The sequence below is a fragment of the Oreochromis aureus genome, linkage group 19, assembly GCF_013358895.1.
Source record: "Oreochromis aureus strain Israel breed Guangdong linkage group 19, ZZ_aureus, whole genome shotgun sequence".
Taxonomy (NCBI): domain Eukaryota; kingdom Metazoa; phylum Chordata; class Actinopteri; order Cichliformes; family Cichlidae; genus Oreochromis; species Oreochromis aureus.
The window spans coordinates 19,126,092-19,150,916 of record NC_052960.1 but is presented as its reverse complement, the minus strand read 5'-3'; the positions used below and the strand labels follow the sequence as shown (position 1 = coordinate 19,150,916).

Genomic DNA, 24,825 nt, shown 5'->3' with positions numbered 1-24,825 from the left:
GTGCTTATATATTTGAACCTATATGTGAAATTTTGACCGCAGGTGTATTAGAGAAATACACCTGGGGTCAAACTTGTGCACCCAATTCTTGTTTTTTAAAGTCACTAAAGATATATGCTGTACAATTATTCCACCTGGAAAAACAACAGCTCGAGGAAACCATTAAAGCACAAAATTACCATAACATTCATCCCTCTGATGAGTCTGTGTAAACTTCTGACCACAACTGTATCTGGCTCTTGAAGTATCGCCCTACTTGCAGCTACTAAACTGTAAAACTCCTCTTAGTTTGCTGCTAATTTTTTTTATTTTTGGTGCTCTTGCCTTTGCATACAAGTTTTGTTTCTGATCAGCTTAGTCAGGATTTTGTTTTTCCCTTTACGTCATGCACTAGAAGTAGTAAATCCCATTTTTAAAGGAACCAAGCCAGTAAATGGAGTCACAGCAGTAATATTCACTGTAAGTCTGCAAAGCAGCAGGGTCAACTCTTGCAGCTTTTCCACTGGACCAGTGTTGATAAATCACTGTTTCTATGCCAACAGTGTGTTCGGCAAAGGTGATTTTGAAATTGCCTTCATGTTGAACGTTAACAGGCGTTTATATAGGCTTTAAGTGTATGTTTTATAGCCCTAAATACATGATGCTGATAGAGGGGAATCACGTGAGCTGTACAACCCCTGGCAAAAATGATGGAATCAAGACACTTAGAAGATGCTCACTTGACTGTTTTTACTAGTAACAACTAAACAAATCACAAAACTTTTCCCTTTTGATCAATAACTGAACATTCTTAATGCATGAATTTTACTCTGAATAAATGTAGTTATTTTAGTTAATGACACATTTTTTCCCCAAATCCAGTAAACGAAAAACAGTCGGAGCATCTTTTCACTTTTTTTTTCTCTAAAACAAATATAGACAAATCTAAATCTGCAAAACAGTCTGCAGTTAAAAGAGAGTGTTTGCAGACCACAGTGAGTTGTTGCGCTTGATGTAATGAAAGGAAGCATGGCCCTAACAAGAGAGCTGTCAGTCGAAACAATGGAAATGATTATACAAGTCTTTCAAGAAGGAAATCCAGCATGTTGGTTTTGCCATTCAGCTTTGTCTAAAATGGTGAGAAATGGTGAGCAAGTAGATTAATTTGATGTTGGGGTGAAAAAAATTGAATCCCGGAAATTGTACTTTGTTGCAACCATTCAGGGTTTTATGGTGGGTGGGCAAATTCACTATTCTTCAATTTCCACCTTAAATTTTTACTGAAGTTGAGATCTGGACTGTTTGCTGGCCGTGTCATTGAGCCGTTATGCCTTTCCTGATGAAAAGCTTTAAGGCTCTTTGCTCAGGGAAATGAGAAAAATGTCCAAAATGTAATTGTCCATCTGTGCATTTACTGTAGAGGTAAAGCTTGCCATCTCCTCTGGAACTTTAGCTAACATGACCCCGTAGCATAAATGAGTAGAGGAGAATCTGCTTGGTTTGTTTGGGCTTATATCTTTTATATGTGTGAAATTTCCAGATATATATTTTATAGCCTTTCAATTTAGTTTCTGCTTGGTCCAAATGTTAAACACGGCTGACTGGGAGTAGTCAGCATATTTTGCAACACTCTGTGCTGGATTTCCTTCTTGGAGGACTTGTATAATATTTCCCATTGTTTCAACTGACAGCTCTCCTGTTGGGGGCATGCTTTCTTTAAAGCAATCGGGTGCAACAGCTAAGCAAGGTCCGCCATCGCAGACTGTTTTGCATATTTTGATTTGTGGAGGTTTGTTTTAATAAAGCATATTTCCTTTACCTAAACTTGCTAGGGTTTGTGCTTCTCATTTTTTCTTGGTCCATCATTAAACTTCGCCTCAACCAACAGTGGTGCTGAGCTAAGTTGCTGATTTAAAGGCTGAATCTTTCCAGAGCGAAGGACCCGGGCACTTCTGTTCCTGCTTGTACGACCACAGATCATTTAACCAACACAGCCTATGGATCAGCACTTAAATCCAAAACTTAAAGCTGTACTGTACTGTATTGAACTATGTTGTATCTTCTGGTTAAAGAAGATCTGATAGGAACAAATCACAATCACATAATGTTCTGTGTGAATCTGTATCCATGATTAAAACCTTGAACTGTCGCTCTCCATTGTGTGTTGTGTTCTGTTGTGTGAAAACCATTGTAAGCGTCTGTAGCAGTATGTCCTACATCAGCACGGAGTTATGTTATGTGACACACGAGTGGTTACGCGCCCCCGGTTTCTTGGGCATCATCTCTCACCCTGCCGCTCTTCTTCTTCTGAAGAAACATGAATACGTAACACAAAGCAATTTTTTTTTTCACTAAATAAGCAGACACAAGAATGGAAGAGGTCAGGAGCTGAGCAGCCTGGCGACAAACGTGCATGTTTTCAAAGTAAGCATTTAAGACTTTTGCTGCCTAACTTATCAATGATCTGAATAGTTTTATTTCTTATTTAGCTATTGGATGAATTGATATCACTCCCCACAGTTTCTATGGCTTTTTAGGCTTTAAAATTTTAAAAAGCCCAGTTGAATCCACATCATTGTCAGATTTTTTTTGTAACAAAAAACGGTGCACTTTCTTTCATACCAAAAATCACATAAAGTTTCTTTAGCGAGAGCTCCAACTCCTGCCTTTGAAAGCAGGTGATGGAGAAATTCTCTCTATTTGTTAAGATTAATTAGCTTCATGGTGAGAGAACAAAAGCTGATCCAAATGCTGAATATGAAATTGCTGAATAACCCATACTGGTTTCAGCCTATATAGTTTTCTATAACTGATGACTCCATGTATGTCAGTATGATTTTTTTTCCTGAATAGTAAGGTCACAGCATAGCTGTAGCTTCATACCTTGTGTTCTTTTCAGTACTCTTTTAGTTGGAATTGGCAACGGCATCATAAAGAGAAGGATTCTATAAATTTTATTAATTTCCTAGAAAAAAACAAAACATCGCCTTTACTTCTGTTTCTTTTTCTTCAGCGTGTCACTCGTAGGTGCTATATCATCATTATACCAAAATAAAGCTTAATACTGTTTTAAAAAACAAGCAACAAAAACAGGTTTTTTCCCTTTTAATCAGACAAGAAGCTTTCTCAGATTTCCTTGACCTTTGCTCAGAAGAAAAGTTGATATTACTCGTTCTCCATGGTATCTAAGTAGTTTACTTGAACACACACAGCTGCGGTGTGGGGTGTGTTTGTAAAAGCCATTCCTCCAGGTTTATATCATATATTTTTTCTGAAATTGTGAAAACTGCAGCTACCATGAAGACGCACTTGAAAAAAGCTGACTTCCTATATTGTTCTTCTATATTCTTAGCATAATGAGACTGCATGGGTTCATGAGGTTTGTGCGCCCAGATTCAGCACCATTCACCCACAAAGCACAAACAGCCTTCCCCCCCCCCTCTGCTAAGGTTATTAAAGCATCTTATGACTTTCCTGCCCAAACTGGGAATTATTTTCTGTTTGTCAATGACGATTACTGTAATTTGGCCTCAAGCCTCTTTGCTGTTTTTGTGAAAAGGGTTCCCCTATTCACCACTACCCATGTGAGGAAACTACTATTTTGGGCATGTGCAGTTTGTATAAAGACACGTGTTACAGCTCCATCTGAGCCTTGTACACAAACACAATTCATCAACAGGTGTGAGAGGAAATAGTTTTTTTCTCTCTCTCTCTCAGCAAGAAGGATGTTACATTTGGAGTGTGTGGGGTAAGTGTGAGAGAACAAAAGTCGCCAGTAAGGGGCATTCAGCCTGCAGGAGGATTTCCTTGCTCAGCAGAGGAAAGAAGAGAGGGAAGCCTTGATGCAGCTGGTTGTGTGGAAGCATTTATACCAGCTGAATTAACTGGACTTGTTTGCTCTGATAACGGTTAACGATAAAAGATCAGAAGAGCTTCAAGTAAACTGTAAGGGTAGAATCAACCTATAGTTAATATTCACCTTCACAGGCTGTTTTTATGTAAGAGACCTACATAAAGAGAGCTTTTGTCAAACAGCACTTAGCCTGTAAGCTGCTTCTAAAAGACTCTGAAACTTGTGTTTTACAATGAATGCCTGTCACCAAAACGGAAAATGGTAAAGTACTGCATATGCACTAATAACCATTCATGTGAAATCTTAAAAATGTACTTTGAGTAAAGATTAAAGTTGCAGCTTTTTCTTGCTGCTGTGACTTGAATCGGGGAGGAGGAGGAGGGGGAGGGGGAGGAAAGGGAGGGGGTAATAGGGCAGATGCAGGCATATTAGTGGTATGTTGATTTGTAATGGTTTTTCTTTAATCTCTTTGATACCTTTCATTTGAGAGATGGGATGCTTGGCCTTGCCATCAGCAATATTTTATATATATTTTTTCCAACATCATACTTTAATCCCCTTGAAGGATGTTTTATGTAAAACATGCTTTTTGTGCCCTGGAAAGACATTTAATCAAGATTAACCTTGGTATTTTAGTAGCCAATGGTCTAGCTTTGTGGGGTTTCATAATGGAAGACAATTATAGTACTACTTTCAGTTCTGAGGATCCACTCTTATGGAGAAAAAAAACATTTATTTATAGTAAGAATTTTTTTCTTTTTCAGGTGGATTTTTAAAAAGGACTTGTAATGGGAAATGTCTTTCCTTCTTTTTTGCATAAAGCCTGCCATAAGTTGACTTTTCTGCAAAATTTTGGCATTAATAACTTCTGCTTTATATTAGAAAAAAAGTTATTATGGGTGAAATAATCTGCAAAATGCTCCCACCTTTAACAGCGTTATAAAGGACTTTTTCTCAGAAATGAAGGGCTTTTAATTGATTCCAAGCTCAAGTATAAAAATACATATAACCCCCCTCATAAAAAATTATTTGTTATTGTTTGCAATACTTCACTTTTTTTTTTTTTTTTTTTTTTTTTTTAAGGAAATACTTATAGCAGCCATTAGCTATAACGTGGCAGCAGGGGAGCACTGCTCTTGTGAATGTTCATTCATGGTTTTCGGAGCATGGCAGACTCGAGTATCCTCTTATTGTCCGCTAAGAAAGTGCGGAGAAAATAGATTTCCTGGGTGGTCCGACTCATTAATACACTGTGCACTTCTTGATTTACGGCTCACAGTTCAACTGCTGCCAATTAACATGAAAACACACAACAACAAGAAGGAGGAGGAGGAGGTGGGGGGAGTACAGACGGGGAGGAGGAGGCCGATGAGTTTCCTCCTGTTGGCACAAAACTTGAGTCAGGATGAACCTGCCCTCCACATCAAGGTAGGACATCGGAAACTATTAAAAACTCTCTGAAAATGATCTTAGCTAGCACACAGGCTTTGCAGCACACAGCTCCTCAAAGTGCTCCGACTTTTAAGACTCTTTAAAAGTTAATTACAAAATAATGATTTTTTTCTTTTGCTTGTCAAGCTTATGTAGTTTATTTCATCTGTTGCATATTTAAAGAAGAAATTAGATAGTTGGGATACATTTTTATAACATCTAATCGTCGTTGTCACCCTTTGAAAAACTAGACAGCTGTAAAGTAAAAACGCCTTTACAGACTTGGAACTATATCGTGTATTTGTATAAAGTGTTACCATCATTTTATAATAATGTCCTACAGTTTTATATTTCATTTTCATTCATTTAAAAAGTACTAAACAAATAAATAACCTAGCTAAAAATGTTTTTCATTATAAAATATCCCGAAAGCTTTTTATTTCTAATCAATAATAAGAATACTAATTTCTTAAATAACAAAAATGATTCCGTGGAAGTCATAAAAATTAACAGCCCATGCAAATACAATGAACATCCGTGTCTTATCGATTATTTAAGCTAGTTTATTAATGATGATGTTCATTTTCCACACTTTCAGGCTGTCGTAAAACGTCTGGGAGAAATTGCATAATCATAATAACAAAACTTTAGATAGAAATTAAGCAAAACAAAACATTAAGCACATTTTTTAAAATACAAAAAAGCGTTAGTGACTGCAATAAGAAAGGTTAAAAAGAAAAACACAAACGCAAATCATCAAGGAGGGAGATCACAGCGCATAACAGAGGTTAAATAATCTATTAAAGTGAATCCATCATGTCATGCTCACCAGCCCTACCTGTTGTCTTTGGAGAATCAGAGCTGCCTCTTATATAGCAAGTCAAGTTTAGCTTCATTTGTACTTCACTGATTTCTTTGGCAAATGGAAAAGCCAGTGTGACAATGCTATTTACAGTTTTTGTTACATGATGGTCATTTTTGCACGCCTGGTATGAATAAGATACCAGATGAGTTTTCATATCTACGTGAGGAGTACATGACACATTTTCAGCTGCTACAGCAAATGCATTAGTCTACCTGCTGCTTCAAAACCCGTGCCAGCACAATTTGATCAATTTTCTTCAGTGTGCAGGATGTGATATTCTGCACTCTGGAGCATTATTTGAAGCTAAAGCAAATTATGATAAAGATGTATAAAGTTACTGGCATTCTTTCTGAAATAAAACTAATCATTTTTGCAATTCTAGTCTTCTTATGCTGACGTGTAAAGGCTATTTGAGAAGAGAGCTGCTGCTATAAGACCTCAGAAAGAGTTCATTACTGGTTTTTTATTGCCCCTATAGCATACTGCTATTCATACTTTCCAGGCCAAGTATTTGTCACCGTTACATTAATATGTCTCAGTGTCTAAAAAAGTAATTATTTTCTTTTTCTTTGCTCCCATCTCCGCCCTGTTGGGGTCACGCACTGTTGCACGGTACCCTGTGACCTTGTCAAAAGCAATCACTTGCCGTAACACACAACTCTAGCTTTCCTCTCATCTTAAGACATAATCTCTTTAATTGGTGTCAAAGGTGGGGTCCTTATGGTGAAAGTCCTGAAAATACCCACACAGACAGACATGCTCACTTGTTGACACTTAGGGGGGAAAAAACAATAAATGAAGCAGACCCTCGTCAATGTGGCGCTGAAACTTGTTAATCTTCAGTGGGAGGGGTGTTACCGCAGACCCTCTAGCCACTCCAGGCTGACAGGATCCTTCGACTTAAGTCAGTCCCATCTGACCCCTCAGACTATTCAGTCTTTACACCTGCTCGGTCCCAACAACAAGTTAGGAGGACAGAGGAGATTTGCTTTGAATCTCAAAGGGCTTCCACCTTGAAGAGGAAATTTATCTCATCATTTAGTGCAAAATAAACTCAGTCATTTGATCAGAATTAGGCTTAGGTGTTGTCTAGCTTAACGCTTATTTTCAGTATCATTTAAACTGGCAGTTATTTGCATGGATAATCCCTAAAATGTTATTCTTAAAAAAAGGAAACACAAAAAGCCCCTGATATTATTTTTAAGGAATGGGGTGATTTGTTCAGATTGCTTGTTTTACCTGGCTAAAACTTTAAATTGTTTAACCACAATGATATAAAAGGAAATGCTCACATTTGAGAATCGAGACCCAGAGTAATATTTAGCATTATTACTTGAAAAATGACCAAAATTAAAATGATTAAATGTGTTGAATATTGATGTTCTGCCATGTGACAAATCTGCATATTGTACAGATTAAATTTGCTGTATTCTATGCCAGTATGGTAATCCTTTTAATACTGCTAGCTCCAAAAAGCAATTCAGTGTAATTCAGCACTCATTGAGGTGGACTGCTTTATGGTAATAGTAAATTTACAGGATATAATAAAGCACTTTGATTTGTTGGGCATTTAGCATTCCTCCTTTTTATGTGTAATGTGTATTTATGTATGTTACAGTGTAAGACAAAAGTGCCGCAGTACTTTAAAGCTTGTAATGTTCAGTTGTTGTTGAAACTGAGGGGACAATTATTGTGTTTTACTGAAAGATGCTTTTAGTAATTAGTATAGCCTCACTGATATTAGTGCACCGACTGAAGACACAATTAATAGCAGTGTTGGTGCATTAGGCTGCATTAGTTTTAATAATGAATTTTCTAGTTCAAATCTTTGATCGTATACGTGAAAATAATCAGGAGAGCAGTGAAAGCCACGTGAATCCTTAGCAGTGCCTGGAGGGATTATGAAAGTGCGCCGGAGGATGTTCTCATAATCCACCTAATTCTATAAATGCTGTGAGATTCAATAACAGAGATGACTCTGAGGTTGCACTTGCAGAAAGGTGCGACCTCAGAGGGTGTTGCAGTTTGTTAGGAAGGCCACCGTCACGGTCACACGAGGCAACGTGGCAGTCAGGCCTGCAGGACAGAAAACCAGTATATATGCTTGAATATCAGTGAGCAGAGGTCAGCCCTTTATTTTTCTTACCTGTGACCTCTCAGAAGACTCATGCTTTACCGAGGAGTTTCCTGGGGATGACTGTGAATACAGGACCCTGGCTCGAATCAATTAAATCACTGAATAAATGTCCATAGGGAGGCTGAATGGAAACCTTCAGGGATTCAAAGATGCGTAAGATTCTCTGACATAAATCATATGTAGCACGGCCAGGTGAAAAAAAGGACATAATAGTGTTCAAAGAATTTTTTTTATCTATTTTTTTTAACAAAACAGAAAAATATACTGTAGTGCAGCCTTCATAAACAATAATTAAACCAAAAGCTGTTGTAAATGTTCTCTATCCAAGCCTAAACATTCACCTGAATGCTCCTCACCTTTGCCACAGGAGAGCAGTGAGCAGAAAAAGAGGAAAGCCAAATGAATGTGGAAACACACACATAAATAAAACAGGAAATTGGGGGCTAAAAAGTGCAAATAATCACTGGATGTGAATGTGCCCATTGAAGCACTCTTTTGGGTGCTAGCCCGATGCTCCCACTAATGGTCTGTTTCACTGAAGTAGGACCAGGAATGCTAACCTTCTCAATGCTTCACAACTCAGGGCAAGCATGGCTGCGCTCCCATTTGTGTATGTGTGCGCATCTATGTGTGCCTCGCTGTTATTATCCTTTCTCTAGAAGGAAGGGGGAAAAAAAAGAAAAGGGGGGAACTCATTCTAGCATACGCTCCCATCCTGTAATGAACAGAGTCTACATATTTATGTTTTTACCAGTGAACACTTGAAACACAAGAGGGGTTAAAGTAAAGAGTGGGGAGGTCTTTGGACCGTTTTCAATATTTCCCCCCTCTGCGCCCCATAGGCCAAGTGAGGGTTTGGTTCTTTATAATAATCAGGTGACCAGAGGAAAATAGTTGTGGCCTTAACAAGCCCAAATTAAAAAAGAACATCATTTTCATTATGCAGTCAAACACAATTACAAGCAAATGTTTTCTCTGTGGAGCTGCCCCTGCTTTCAGGGTCTTTGTCCCTCACTCCTTAGTGTGTGCAGAGAAAGGCCCCGGTGGTCAATGGGCAGCTGAGTGGCGTGTTCAGTGGAGGCCCACATCCTTAGCCGCCAGCACAGAATACGTTTTGTTAGAGGAGCAACCATACATTCTCAGCAGATTTGTTGAATTAGAGAGCGCAGCGGGAGATGGGGAAGCGGGGGGTAAGTGATGGGGAGGACTTGTTGCTAGGTGACTGACATACAACTGCAGCATGCCAGTTTCCAGAGCCTGGCACTCCTTGTCTGTTTTTGTTTTGTTTTTCTTCCTTACCTCGTCTCCCCCTCCACCCCCCACGCCGTCTCCCAAACCCTCTACCCCGCTCCACCCTCCCATCAATTCACTTGTCTAGCTCTCCTCATTGCTGAAGTGTAGATAATAAAACGGAGAGAAAATACACAAAACAGGGCGAATCGCAGAGGATTTTACAATACCCTTCTACTACCTACTAAGAACCTAGTCATCAGCTTTTCAACTGTGTCGATACTTAAAAAAAACCCTTACTGCGGTTGAGTGTTGTAGCAAAAGGAAAATGCTTTTATGGGGGAAAGTAAAGGTGGATCCTCTCGTTCTAATGTGCCAGTTAGTATAGAATCTGACATAAAGCATTAGCCTCATGGAGACACTTTGCGCTATCAGCAAAAAAAAAAAAAAAAAAGTCTTTTCCTGTGGCTGGTAAGTGACACACAAGGACAGGCAGGATTTCTCTGAGCCCCCACCTCCCTGTAGGCATCCCTGCTTGGGAGATTTGCCATTTGAAATGCTGATATTTCTCCCAAGCACACTCTTGAGATATTTTCTGTGTATATATGCATGAAGCTATCACCTTCTCCCTTATACAGATCTATATTTTCTTGTAAAACCCATATTACAGTTTTTTTGATTGCTTTTTTTCTCTGTTTGACAGATTCATTGAAATTTCCTGAGCAAACACTTCCCTCAGCTTCACCTCTCATTCCATAAGCCTTTCTCCTGAATGCCTGACTTAGCAGTCTGACTACTTACTTTGTCAACTCCATCACTGCTCGTCAAGCATCTCAGCCCCATCCAGCCACATCTGCAGACAGAAGTTATGAGCACGGTGGAAAAGACTGAAATGTAGAATACATGTCTATATCTATACTGTCATGAGCAATTTAAGCTTATCAAAAAGATTAGTTAAGACAATTAGCACGTGTACATTTAGGTAAGGAATACTGGAACGATGCTTATGCTTTTTCAAATCGTCATTTATAGGTTTATGTTTGCAGCACTTCTGTGTTCAAGTGTATGAATACATGAAAAGAAGTGACTGCGGCTGCTGGTGCTGCCAGTTCTGGAGAGGCCTTACCCGCACACGTCGTCTCTCTGCTTTTTTGAAAATGTATTACATCTTTCAACATCACATATTCATTCCAGGCCCGTGTAGGGTGTAGAGATTCAGGGTCATCGGAATTTTTGATTTCCCCCTCGGTGTTGCATTTATTTGAAGCTCTGTCTGAAGGTCAAAACCAAATACACCCAAACGAAGAAGCCATTGTTGATCTGTTTCTCCACCTTGTGCCTCCATATTCCTTTTCACCAAGAAAGCAGCTATCTTTCTTTGTGCTGCCGGGGGCTTATGAGACTATCAGAGCACACCTGTGCCCTGAGGAAAATTCCCTTGCTCTCTCTAAAGCTGTATTATTCAGCACAAGGCCGTGACAGTCAGTGTTTCTAAAAGCATTCGGAACATTGTAAATGGTGATGCTAAAAACTCTCAGGAACCCACCAAGGTATCAAAAAAAGAAAGAAAAAAAAGCAAAGATACTGTATACAATAGCATCGCTTTATATGTTGGAGGCTGACTAATTGCCAGGAACGAGATATAGGCTTCACATTGGATGGTAAAATAGCCTCTGTTGTAGCTTACATTAGCAAAATAACTGAGTGAAAGCAGTGAAAAGTAATTTTTGCCATGTGATCAAATACTTTAGTAAAATTGGTGATTATACTTTTTTAAATTAGCCTGCTGAATGAACTCGATGACTCAGTGAAATGCTCGTTTGGAATGTTTTATTATAAACTGAACAGATCAAAAATTGTAACATTAAGTAACCATCGCAACTATTTGCTCAATTATGTCTTATCAGTGTGGGTTTTATTTTGTTATTTACTGGCTGTTAAATGTGGGCATGTAATAAGGGCAGCATTAAATGTCAGTATTAATAATACAATAAATATTACTGTAAAAAAATAATTACATTAATATTCAATCAATTATACTTTAATTATACTTTTTAAGTAACAACACAAAATGTTTGATTTAACATAATTTTCCCTCTTTGACTAAATAACTATGACGGTTTTCACTGTAAATTCATATTTCTGGAATTTAACAGGTTGCACTTAGTGTTCAAGTTTTAAATGAGTGCCTGCAATCCTCTTTTTAAATTGAGGGTCTGTTCGTGTGTCCACCTGTGTATGATCACATGTGCTGGCAATGAAAGAGCAAAGGTTATCGATCCGCGCAGCTCAACTCAGCTCGGGTCCTGTATTGACATGTGTTTCGGCTGATGGGATTAGCGGGCGCAGCATTGCTTTTGGTCAGGCTACAAACAACTTCAGAGATAAGATGGCATTAACGCTGTCTCGAGTTTTACTGGCTCAGCCTCTCTGCTCCTGTCAGAGCTGATGTGCTGCAGCGTGCCAAACCATTTGGCAGGATGTTAATGAAACTGGATGCTGACGAGACCCCAAATAAACTCGTGGCACATTCTTTGACAGTTATGTAACAAATGCATTGAGTTTCAAAAAGAGCATTTGTATCCCTCCTCTGATGAATCCAATCTTTATCCGACTTAAAATGTGTGTTTTTTTCTTCAACGGACACCAGTGATATGAATTAGCACTGCCATATCACTATCACTGGAGCTCATCGTGCGCAGGCTAACAGCCAGACTTTTTATTGATCATTGTCCTCTTCTTTCCTCTGATCTTATCACTTTGCTTGTTAGAAAATCCACTGCTGAATTTTATGTTTTACAGTTTGCTCATTTACATTGACCCGAATCCCCAGCATGCCTGTTAAGTATATGATTTAATCTTCCCTGGCAGGAGCACCCAGAGCACCCCTCTGCTTGGCCTCCAAACATGCATTTTTAATCATTATATTAAGATGTCACATAACAGTCTGAGCTCATCAGCAATGCTGCTGGCCATAGCAAATATGGATTCAGCTGTTTAGGGTAATATTAGACACAGGTTGCTGCCTATTAAAGAGTAATCACTGAATGGGGATGTGTAAAACGTGCTTTTTCTGATATGAGAAGCATAATAAGAGCGACGGCTCACCTGCAAATAAAAAGTAATCTTAGTCTCCTTTTTAAAGACTGTTTGAGGCTGTTATATTTACTGTGGAGCGGACAAGAGCGGGAACCAGTGAAGAAATCATTTGACTCATCTTCTCAAGGTCTCCGAAGTCTCCACAGGGCCTTGTCCTTGTAGCACAAGACTGCTGATGCCACGCAGTGCACTGAGAGGGCTATGCATGGATAAATATTTGAGTATTTGTGAGTGGCGAAAGCGAGATGACTCTCAGCCTGTCAGTTATGTTTGGAGGCCTGGCATCAAGCAAACAGGGACCTGCTCAGTGACACCCGGTAACTCAGGCAATGACATCAACACATACACATATACTTTCTTTTTGCACCCCACTGCTCCCCCTCACCCACCTCTGTGCATCTCTCACTCACTAACACACACACACACACACGCAGCCCTTTCAGCTAACTTCTGTCAGAGGCATCACCCTCTAGGTAGTGCGGTGAGCTTTGTGCACACAGTGATCAGGCAGCTCGCCAGCCCTGCCTTCTCCTGCCTCTACCTAGATGATCCCCTTCATCCTAATGAGCTCTGTCAGAATGGCATTTGACATAAGCCATCAATAAAGCACAGCTGACAGATATTAAGAGTCTGGAAATCCAGGATATCCCTGGTCACTGCCTCTTGTACTGCAGACAACTCCTGGACTCTTTAGAAGGCAGATTATTGCATCCACGTTTTGATCCAATGCAGGCTTAATGGAGATCCCAACTTTAAAATATGCACTTTCATTCAAATCTGTAAGCAGTATGTATCATTTTTATAATAAACCAGCCTGTTTGATAATTGCTGCTATTATTTTATATTTCATTTAAACTGTGAATTGATTAGAAAATAATAACCTTAGCCAATGAGAACATCTCACTTTCTAATAGACCGTGAGTGCAACTGTGCCACATTGTACGCTGAATCTCTTTTTTCTGAAGCAAGCTTCACAGATTGCTGCTCTTCTGCGGTTGGCACTGATAAATACTGTGTCAAAGAAACAATTCTGTTTTATATAAACTAATCAAATTAAAGATGTCTCTTTGATCATCGTAGTAAAGGAGGATGACGAGTGTACCCTTTACTACAAAGCAATTGTAACCTCAGGGTGAAGCCACTGCGTGGAGCTCAGTGTGATTCATTCTCCCGAGTTTTCTCTCAGTGCCTGGATGTGTGTAGGTAGTCATTATGAGAAGGCAAACAAATAAATATATGAAGGCAATCCGGCACGCCATGTTTGTACAAGAATGATGTGTTTGTAGCGGGTATTTTTAATAAAAGCATATTTTCTACAACACATTAAGTCGCACGCATCCTAAAGAGATATGTGTAAAGGTCACTTCTGAAAAAGCTGTGATAGTGCAGACAAAAGAGCAAAGTATATTGACAGTGTGTGTGTTTGTCTATTTTGACTTGGAGGAGCAGAGGCTCTTAGACAATGTGAAGTGGAGGTGAGGCCCAGGCGGCATGGCTGCGGCGTTGTGACCTCTGCCCTGACTCACGCATCATGTAGCTCCCTGGCGCCAGAGGTCCTCCTGAGCGTGATGAGTTTTGACTCCTGTCACCTCTGGGTGTCGTCAAGATCCTATGACATGGACAGCGTTTTTTTATCTATTTCATTTATTTATTTATTTTTGAGAGGGTGACCACCATCCCCACCACCAAAGAAAGGAGCGAGAGGACCCTTGGGGACCCTTATCAGACAACAGGAACCAAGAAGGAGGTTTGTTGGATGCCTTTAGAGACAAAAATAATTCGAAAACTATTTTTAGAAGCTTGTTTTTTTACAGAAATGTCCCTCATATAATGCTCTGAATAATGGTTCTACAGTCTCAGTTAGAATATAACGCCCTCATAATAGTATTAAATAATAGGCTAATTTGTGATCATTGAGATGTAAAAACAGAGTGCTCTTTTTTTTTCCTGTTCCAAGCCTGGAGTATTGTAAAGTTTGTTATTGAATAAAATAGATAAAGGGAGAAAGAGTGTGTGGGTGGCTGCAGAGGAAAGTCTAAAGACCAAGCTTTCAGCCAACCCACCTGTCTTGACGGTTTGTCTGTAGCTACATCAGTGCAGTACATTCAGTGAAAAGGCTTTTTCATTTGATAAATATCTTCTCATACAGTACTCAGGTTTGACGACTGGACCCTTGTGGTGCCCCTTGGACCTTAGAAAACACTACACTTTGGCCGGTTTACTTTCATTCACTGTTACACTTGATGGCTGCAGTTCAGTGTGTCAGAAAACAAGGGAGTGATTGAAAGCAAACCACTGGATGCCAGTTTAATGCATGCTTTGTGTATGGAAAGTCACTTACTGCTGTGTTCGGTTTCATGCATGTTGTTCTTAAGCGCGTGTACACGCAGGCTTTACTGCTCATAATTACCAGGTTGGCATTTTAGCTGCTGCCTCAAACACACAATGATTTAGTTGTGTGAGTGCTATAGGCGACGCATGCATTTGTTCATTTGCAATTTCTGCCCTCTATTACTCTCCCTCTTACACAAACACTCACAAACGCGGGTTATATAAAGCGGTGCGGTGTGCACCGTGCGCTCTCCCTAGTTTCATTTAGCCCTTTATCTAGTCAGAAATTGACTGCATTCAAGAGTGGAATGGATGTAACAATTGCATGCACTCTATAGCATGCTCCGCAAATGTGTTTTTGAGAAAAAAAAGGAGGGTGGGGGGTAGGTTTCAAGGTATTCCTGATGGCTTTCTGCCAAAGATTAGAGGTTCGCTCTCACTGTACCTCACTGCATTGTTTGTTTGCGACAAAAAAAATCGTGTTTCCCCTACATTTGTGACGGGAGGAAGGGGAAAACGTTTAGATTTTCCGACCGACTGTGGGAATGAAATATTAAGGTTCTGGAAAAACCTTGTAAATGGGATCTCAATTTTATGCTGCAGGACAATAGGGGGATTTAATAAAGTTACATCTACAGGCCGCAGGCAGTTGGTACAACCTTTTGTAATCCTGCAGAGATTTACACAACAGAAAATCGATTGGACCAAGGTGTAAGGCTTTTGTTTGGCCTCTGTGTGACATGATGAACTGTTTTGTTGGTAAAATGACTCTTTTCACGTAGCATTGAAACACTCACACAAATACTCCTTGCTGCTGTCATGTCTACGCTCTGACTTTGTGGCATTGTGGAATATTTATTCTATAGCGTGAGCTAGAGTATGCTAGTATTAGTGGGTATAAGGTCAAATGTCATGTGCACTGGTTATAATAAGAGTATTATGGCTGAGCTCTGTAGTAGATGCCCTGTGGAACAAAAGCATGGGAGAGCTGTATGTGTGTCACGACAGACGAGGCCGTGTGTGTGTGTGTGTGTGTGTGTACACAGCCTCCCACACTGGCTGCTGCAGCATTGTGGCTCTCCTCTGTTCATTTCAGCTGGGCTGTGTGACTGAAAGGCAGTGGATTACATACACTCGGGGCCAATGGGTCAGTGGATAAGAAGTCTTCTCTGTTACCACAAATCCAGAGATTAAACACAGCGTCAAGAGCTAGTGCCGCCCCGGGGGCAAACGGGTTTGAAAACACAACTCTGAGAGCTTTGGCTTAACCCTCCTGTCATTGTGGAGGCACGGCAAACATATGAGTGAAATGATGTCGCTTTAAGTCCCAATACATTCGGGTATATTGGTTGTGTTGGTGACATGATATCTTAATTGGAAAGTTAATCCTGTGCTGGGACAGCTGACTCTAAGGTAAAACAGTCTGTCATGAGCAGAGAGAGCTCAGCTAAACACTGCAGCCTGTGAACCTACACACTAATGTTTGCATCCTTCATCTTTGCCAAGCAGAAGTGGGTTCCCGCCCGGGCAATTAGCTGTATACATTATCATTGTGTGGCAGTGTTTTCCCTCACTGCCTTCTGGTTTCTCAACTGATGCTGTTTAAGTGATTTAAAATGTGTCGTTTCTATGCAAGACAAATCAGAGCATATTTACAGTAAAGGTGATATTATGCATTTCAGATGCAGACAGGCATTTTTTGTTTAGCAGGCACGAACATTTTTGGTGTACCTGTGCACATGCTTGCTTACATCTCAGTGGGCTTGTGGACATGATGAGCAGATGGAAAGAGAAAGGTACTGTAGGTCTGTATGGGATAGTGGCAGGATGGCTCTTGGTGACAGGCTCTTGTAGTGTCTTGTCTGCTCCAGTGATCCCAGGGAATCTGGGTCATTTCCAGCCTGTTCGCATCTAACTATTCCCCACTCCTTCCCTCCCTCCGCCCAGGGCAAGCTACGACCCAGCTACATGCAAGTGATGACACAAAGTAAATGTACTCATCTCTGATCGTAAACACCTCATTCATCGCTCCACCTTGCAGTGCTCTTTATACTCTTGTTTGTCATGGAGCTGCCACCCACCTCGAGTAACATGCATATATCAAGCTGTTTCTCTTTGCCAGTGATATTCTCAAACTCTTTAATGTAGTGAATCTCTTGGAATTACGGCCACAGCAGCTTTATAATGAGCCACTGTGGATAAAGTGCTACAAAGCCTCCATTATTCTTCATTACAGTAGGTTACTGTTGTATTTTTTAGTGTGTGCAGAATGATAAAGGTTTCCAATCGGTTACTGTGCTTTTATTTTATTTCATAAAAATGTGCGGGTTGAAAAGATAACAGTCAACCCTGTTAAAAGTCTCAGTGGACAAGTTTTATTTGCAACTTTCTGAATTAAATTTGTAGTCATTCATTTTAGGTCACAGCTGAATTTTATTACTAGGTGCTACTCTAATTTGCTTGACTCACCACATTGTTTTCAGTCTTCTCAAACCAAGTCTCTCATTTGAGGATTTGAGTAAGAAGATGGGGAGAAGGTACAAAAATAACAAGTTTTTACACTCATTTCAGTTTATAGGCCACAAAAAGCTCAATTTGATCTCAGGTGGCCCTGACATGTAAAACCATTGCATAATAACTGTTTTTGGAAAAAGCATCTTGAAACTGCCACCATCCACCCACCCACCCACCCCCTTTTCTTTTAGTGAAAAGAAGTAGGCTCACACTGCACTGTGAAAATGTTCACCTTTAATGAAGCATCCTTTCACAGACAGATGATGAACAGCTGAAAAAAACAGAAAAGTCAGTGCAGTTTGAACAATATGTCCACATTTAGTCAGTCTGCTGTCACTGCAAGTGCCGTTTACAGAAAAAAGCTACAACACTCTTATATTTTGCAAATAGTATCTCACTTAAACGTTTAAACAGCACATTCACATATAGAAATGCTTAAACTGATTCACACAATATGCAATAATGGTGGTATCGCCACAGCAAGAATATCAGTGCATTTTATTATAGAACAATTAATTTTTAATAACTGCAATTATCACTCTTTACAAAGCTATGCAATAGGCCAGACTAAATCGTTTGGCGGCCGGTTATAACCCGCGGGCCGTAAGTCTGACACCCATTCAGTCTGAAAGCGCGTACCTACAACTGCCTTTGCTTGCACCACATTAACAAGAGGCATTTGCCAACTCTAATATATAGAAAGCTGAAATAGCCTGAAGTTTGTGTGTTCGTGTGTGTGTGTAACTGAGGACTGAAGAGAGCCTTTGGGATTGGTGAAACAAACAGACAAAAGAAAGAAAACAGATGCGTTTGAATGACGTCCACTGTGTCCCTATGGCTGCATGTGCGGAGATATTGGTGTCAGGAGGCCTATCCTTCTGACATGGTGTCATAGGCCTTTACGCATTGCTCTACACTTTGGGCGTCAATCGCGTCGGCTCAGTAGCCGATATTTAGGATTGCATTGCCAACCTGTGGCCGTGTTGGATAAGGTATAATCACAGGTTCACGAAGTAGCAGAAACAGATGGCTAAATAAAAGGAAATGTTACATTTGTGAGCTTTTACACGAGATAAATATGCACAAACGCCTTTTTATTAGCGCAATGGGCCTGCTCATAGTGAATGTCACTATGAAAAAAAATTTACTTCTTCTTCTTTTAAAAAAAAAAATATTATAAATCTTTAAAAACATGCCTATAAGGTAGACGTGTTGTTTACACAGCATGAGCTACAATTGTTATTTCCAGCCCTCCGTTTAAGAGATCCAAAACTGGTTTATTTTTTATTGATGCACGCTTCCTGGAGAAAGCATTGCAGTCCTTGTAAATTTAGGGTGAGTCGGGAAGCCTGCAGGACTGAAATATTTACAGGCAGCTAAATATTTCAGGCCAGCACCTTGTCAGTCGCCCTCACAATTTATTTCCACTGCTTCTTCCGATGGCGGTCTTATTCTTTATTTACTGCCATTGGTGTTGCAGTATGAGTGAATGAGTGGCGACCCCGGACAAATACAAGTTAAATAGTCCCAGTCTGTACGTTGCTCCTCTTGCGTGCACAATTTTTGAAAGATAATGTGGTGCATATTTTTGACAAATTAACTGATTGTGCTCATTATTATTATTATTATTTGATATAAAATGAAACAGCCAAAGACTGAACAGCTTCCTGTACAGAAGGCATTTCATAACCCCGCATCAAGAGTCTATAATTCATGCAAAAAGTTCCCGAAGGGGATTTGGATCGAGCGTGTGGTGCGTGCGCGCACGTGCACGACAGAGAGAGAGAGGGAGAGAAAGAGAGAGAGAGGGGGGATCTGTGAAAATGATATCAGGCTTTTCCGTCAGAATGAACTTTACTACTGTATCCAGCCATGAAATAATCTGACCTGACACTTCAAACCATCTGCGCTATCTATCCGCCCTCTTATTTACTAAATCAGCCTGTGCACAAAACGGAGTGTGTCTGATACTAAAACCGAGTAGCCTGGCGGGGCCATGATAATCCTATATACACAAATATTTCTCCCCCTGCTTTGTTTTACAGCTATCACGAGCTCGACGGACGCAAACGCGTGTGCGCTGATGCTGCTGGCGCCGATGGAGGCTACTGTAAATTAAAAGAGAGAGAGGAAGAAATAACAACAAAAACAACAACAGCAACACAAAATTGAATAAAGGTACCTAAAGGCTCTCATCACACTAACGACTGGTAAACAACAGCAAACATTTAGCCTCCGTTTGGAAAAAAAAAAAGAAAAGGAAAAAAAAGGAGCATTTGTTCACGGGTTATATAAAAGAGCTACAGCTGATAATATATTATTATGATTATTGTTAATAAAGATTTTGTAGCTGTTCAAGGTTGGCTGCAGATTTGAGGTCCTGTTGAAATGCTTTAATAAATACCGACAATCACACTTTATTTATATTTGTGCACTTGCACTGTGGCATAATTTTATATTAGACGTGCAAAAGGACAAAAAATATATATTTTAAAAGGCAAAACAAGCATTTAAAATATGGTATAGTGGCGCTTATAGTAGCGCTTTATAAGATTCTTACAGGCGTACGATGGGCCGGCTTATCATGACGGAGGGTACATCACAGAAAGCATGGCAGCCTAGCAGGCCATGCTAAACACAACTACAAATGTGATGTGTCGAATTTAGCTTCCACGCCATCTAATATTATCTGTTGTTATTTATTTATTTATTTATTTATTACCTCAGGGCAGGGCAGGACGGGGCAGCCTATAGTCAGCGGGGATGTGTCATTTTGCTGCGTAAAGCCTGTTTCATAAAGGGAGACTGAGCGTGTCTGTCTGCTCGGGCACTTCAATATATAGGACTCTTCCTTTAACACCGCCCGCCGCGCACAAAGGCGCAGGGGAGCACGGAGAGGCAGCTAAACGTTTGAAGACGCCAAGCAGAAAAGGTCAAAATGTTTATATTATTTTTGAAAAGGGTGGTGCTGAGTGCTCCTTTCCGCCTGATTGGCTGAACTTGACAGTGATTGACGTGCATCCATGGCAACCGGGCAGCCAATCTGCCAAGTCCAATAGGAAATCATCGGAGGGGGCTTGACTGTCTTTTTCTCTCCCCCCTCCTTAAAAATACATCTCAGCTCGGGCTTTAATTCTTTCGTACATTCAATCCCAGCCTACCTTGAAAAATAGACTACACCGCCGCAGTGGCTTTAATTTTTCCCCTTGCACCTTCAGCCCTTTGCCTGCCAAGTTTGCCAAGCCCAGAGGATGCGGTAGCCGGCCCCCACGCAGCATTGTCCCTCCTCTGTGGCGTTTTTGGCGTGTGCATTTTTTCACGGCTGGTCAGACGATTGGTTCGATAACTTTGGGATTGCCTTGTTTTCTGGGTTGTCTTGGATTGCCTCGGCGCACGGGAAGAAGAAGCGGAGGACTCGGCGCGGAGGGGAGAGAGAGAGGAGAGAGGAGAGGAGAAAGGAGGGGGAGAGGGAAACACGGGAGAAGCCTCCATGTTTCAGTTGCCCATCTTGAATTTCAGCCCCCAGCAGGTCGCCGGGGTCTGCGAGACTCTGGAAGAGAGCGGGGATGTCGAGCGCCTGGGCCGCTTCCTCTGGTCGCTGCCCGTCGCGCCAGCGGCCTGCGAGGTCCTCAACAAAAATGAGTCGGTGCTCAGGGCCCGGGCTGTCGTCGCGTTCCACACTGGCAATTTCCGTGAACTCTACCATATCCTGGAGAACCACAAGTTCACCAAAGAGTCGCATACGAAGCTGCAGGCGCTGTGGCTCGAAGCGCACTACCAGGAGGCTGAGAAGCTGCGGGGCCGCCCGCTGGGACCGGTGGACAAATACAGGGTGCGGAAGAAGTTTCCCCTGCCCAGAACCATCTGGGATGGAGAGCAGAAAACCCACTGCTTCAAGGAGAGAACCCGGCACTTGTTAAGAGAGTGGTATTTGCAGGATCCCTATCCAAATCCCAGCAAAAAGAGGGAGCTTGCACAGGCTACTGGACTTACACCCACACAAGTAGGAAACTGGTTCAAAAATCGCAGACAAAGAGACAGAGCGGCGGCCGCGAAGAACAGGTGAGCTCCGTGCATAACCGTCACCGCCACAATCCTAATTTACGCGAACGCGTCAGAAACGAAACATACCCACACTCCATTCCTGTCTATCAAGTGATTTGGCCTGCTTTCAGTTTAATATACGTGCCTGTTTGGAGACAATCAGCTCTGACATCAAATCATATTAAAGTCAGAATCATCCTGTAATCCCGATTTTCTTCTTCTTTTGTAATAAACGCCGCTTTCAATGTCTGTGTTGAATCGCAGAAAATGGCCAACCGGCACAACCAAAAAATGGCAACGGGTTTCTCCGTTTTTCTCCTGTCAGCACTGAATTGTTTGGACTCTGAATAAACATTTGTATTTTTTAAGTGTAATATTCATTTAAGAAATTAAGTCGACCCTGCAGCTACATTAATGGTATTTTATTAACAGTGACTCCAGTATACTCCTGATACTATTATTATCAGTAATAATAACACAAACAACATAAATCTAATTGCTTTTACATGCAGTTTAACTGATGTCACGTTGTGCTTTCAAAGAACTATTTTCACCGGCTCTATCTGCCTGTTAGATGGTAGGTCGACTTGCATAATGTCATGTTTCATAAAGCCTTGTGTAAGCTACACATTTACTACTGAGAATGACATTTGAAATTGTCCCATATCCAACTGTTATCCAAATAATACATTTGCTGTCTCCCTGTGGTACGTGGTAAAATGTATCAATTCACCAAGAAAAAAGTCAAATTTCACAGATTTAATTTAATTTAATATTTTTGTTTTATTTTGTAAAAGAAGAAAAATGGCCAAAGTAGCCATTTTTCTTCTTCGGTATGTTTGGTTCTGGTTTGTTTTGGGATTTAAAATTTTTTAATCAAATAATTTTTTTTCCCATTTTTAATAATCAATGTAGACAATATATTATATGTGTTCTGTATATATTATATAATTATAGACAATAATTTTTATGATCCTCGAAGCAGACGGGCTTTTATTGTCATGTCGTCTCTCCTTCCTCTGCTCAGGCTCCAGCAGCAGGTCCTGTCCGGCGGCTCGGTTCGCTCCCTGGCGGACGAGGATGGCACCGTGGACCGCCTGGGGAACTCGTCCAGTCCTGAGGCCAGTCTGTCCAGCAAAGCAGCCGCCTCTGCCATCTCCATCACCTCCAGCGACAGTGAATGTGACATCTGACGGGCAGATCGAGGGTGTTAATGAATTAAAAGGGGATACGAGTGAAAGACAATCCAATAAACAAGTCATAGTGCCTGCGTTGAGTTAAAAAAAAAAAAAAAAGAACATACACACACACATATACACATACACATACACATACATACACACACAAACTGATATTTGACGGCTGCCAAAACATAAAGGGATCTGTGATCTGCTGCGGACTGCCCGTCCTTATCCTTTTAGGCCTATACTTTTGTTTGCGTTTTACCCACGTGCGGATAACTGAACTTAACACTTGGACGAAACACATTTCACGGACTAATAAGCCAACGCTTCGAGATGAAACGTTAAAAAAAGAAGAAGAAAAAATAAGTAAAAGGGAAAAAAAAGGAAAAAGGGATGAAGACATCCACACGCGCCTAACCTGCTGTTCTCTGTGGGTATTTCATGTTGAAAAGAACTGTGATATTTTTACTTTAAAGTTTTATAAATAATGTTTATTTGCCTATTTAAAACGATCTGCTCTGTCTCTTCGAATTTCATATTCATTTGCTTGGTGTTTTTAATACTTACCTTCTACACAGGTAAACCTGTTGAGCATGCGCGCTTTAGTGAACATGTGTTTCAGTAAAAAGAAAAAAAACGTAAAGATAACTTAATAAAAATAATTGTTGATTCAAGAGAGTTTAAAGTTCAGTCTTATTTCTTGGATTGTCGTGTGGAGAGAGTAAGAGGAGAAAAAAGTGAATAAAGCTGTAAAAATATAAACATTTATATGCTGTTATATAATAATCTTGGATTTTTTCGCTAAGACAAACGTTCTAGTGATATTCGTTTTAATACCTCGATTCCCGACTCCTTGACACGTTTCAGAGCGAGGCCTAATTGGCCGACATGCTTTGCGTCCTGTAATGCAGGGTGACAGCGAGAGGTCACGGAAAGGCCGGCTCACTAACCCGGATGATCTGCGGGAGAGATCATGGAGATCAAAACACAGCACAGATTGTGGACCTGGGCTTTACGCTGCACAGACGGCGCAGGAACAGGCTTCTTAAATCGTGCAAGTGTCCATTTTCCCAAGACATCGGGAATCAGACCGTACATGAGGCAAAGCAGTCTAGTAATTAACATAAACAGACAGCGACGATGAATTTAACACGGTGATGCACACGTGCATCATGTTATCTTGACTTGTATCTATTTGGACAACAGCTATATAGTTTGTAAGTTGTGTGTGTGTGTGTGTGTGTGTGTGTGTGTGTGTGTGTGTGTGTGTGTGTGTGTGTGTGTGTGTGTGTGTAACTGAATCCTAATTTCATGTTTAAAAATCCGGCAACCCTTCAGCTACAAAAAAGCTTTTTAACTATTTTATTTTATTTTATTTATCTGCACAGCCTCTGCTGCCTTTGTGTTGCCCTGCAAGCAGAAGCGGGATGTGAGCACAGTGAGAAAATGCAGACTAAATCACAATGTCAGCCTTTCCAGCTGATGGGGCAACCACCTGGTTTCCTCCTATTTGCCATTAATTAGGCTACTGTAACTTATGAAGCACACAAAAGCCTTTCAGCTTGAACAAAACAGAAGCCAAACGTGTATGGAGAATTGGAGAGAGCGAACAAGTGAAGGGTACTAAATGGGGGTTCAGGGTGCTTCTTTTTATTTATTTATTTATTTTTTTGCTCCTTCTTTTTCAATCTAGGAGGACAAAATAGCTAAATATTTCCGTTTCTATTGAGAATAAGGACAAGGGGGGACTACATGAAAAAAGTCTTTCTCGCAGTCAATAAGGTTGTCAAACTGGTCAGCGGTAATCAGTGCTAATGATGGGTCTGGGGTCCCAGCACGGACAAAAGGGGTCCTGCCGCTGTTTTGTGAGGAGAAGCGACCGCGGGTCGCTATCCAAAGAAAAGACTCCTGTGAGGAGAGTCTGGGGCGCAGAATCACAACTTCTCCAGTGCGTGTGTGTGTGTGTGTGTGTGTGTGTGTGTGTGTGTGTGTGTGTGTGTGTGTGTATACTCGCTCTCTACGGGGTGAACTCATGGCTTGGCCTATTAATAGGATGTAATCACCATTTTATTGTCTTTATTTGTGACTATCCCGCACATAGGCGCAGTGCGGTGATTATTCTGTGATGAAGTTCTGAATTAAGCAATTTAACGAAGTT

The 24,825-nt window shown here is 40.7% G+C and overlaps 2 protein-coding genes across 4 annotated transcripts in view; both read left to right on the top strand.

The window, feature by feature from the left end:
• The window catches only part of ppm1aa (protein phosphatase, Mg2+/Mn2+ dependent, 1Aa), a 43,476-nt gene extending 23,922 nt beyond the window's left edge, over positions 1-19,554 (top strand). Inside the window, exon 6 of one of the 2 annotated variants that reach the window (XM_039603030.1) lies at positions 19,485-19,554. In XM_039603030.1, coding sequence (XP_039458964.1) covers positions 19,485-19,523 — 39 coding nt within the window. In that variant the 3' untranslated portion in view covers positions 19,524-19,554. Of the gene's footprint in view, positions 1-1,867; positions 2,129-19,484 lie in introns of those variants that run through there. The other variant, XM_031758183.2, reaches the window with a different exon arrangement.
• On the top strand, positions 14,055-23,267 carry six6a (SIX homeobox 6a). Of its 2 annotated transcripts, XR_005609307.1 has the most exons (3): positions 14,055-14,341; positions 19,485-19,617; positions 22,511-22,599. XR_005609307.1 is itself a non-coding variant. In XM_031758363.2 (2 exons), exons 1-2 carry the CDS (start codon positions 20,930-20,932, stop codon positions 22,674-22,676), a joined length of 738 nt encoding a protein of 245 aa, XP_031614223.1. In that variant the 5' UTR covers positions 20,548-20,929; the 3' UTR covers positions 22,677-23,267. The 2 variants fall into 2 exon arrangements, 1 of the variants encoding a protein (XP_031614223.1); XM_031758363.2 differs by lacking the exons at positions 14,055-14,341; positions 19,485-19,617 and adding an exon at positions 20,548-21,501 and having other exon boundaries at positions 22,511-23,267.
• The last annotated feature ends 1,558 nt before the right edge of the window (positions 23,268-24,825 follow it).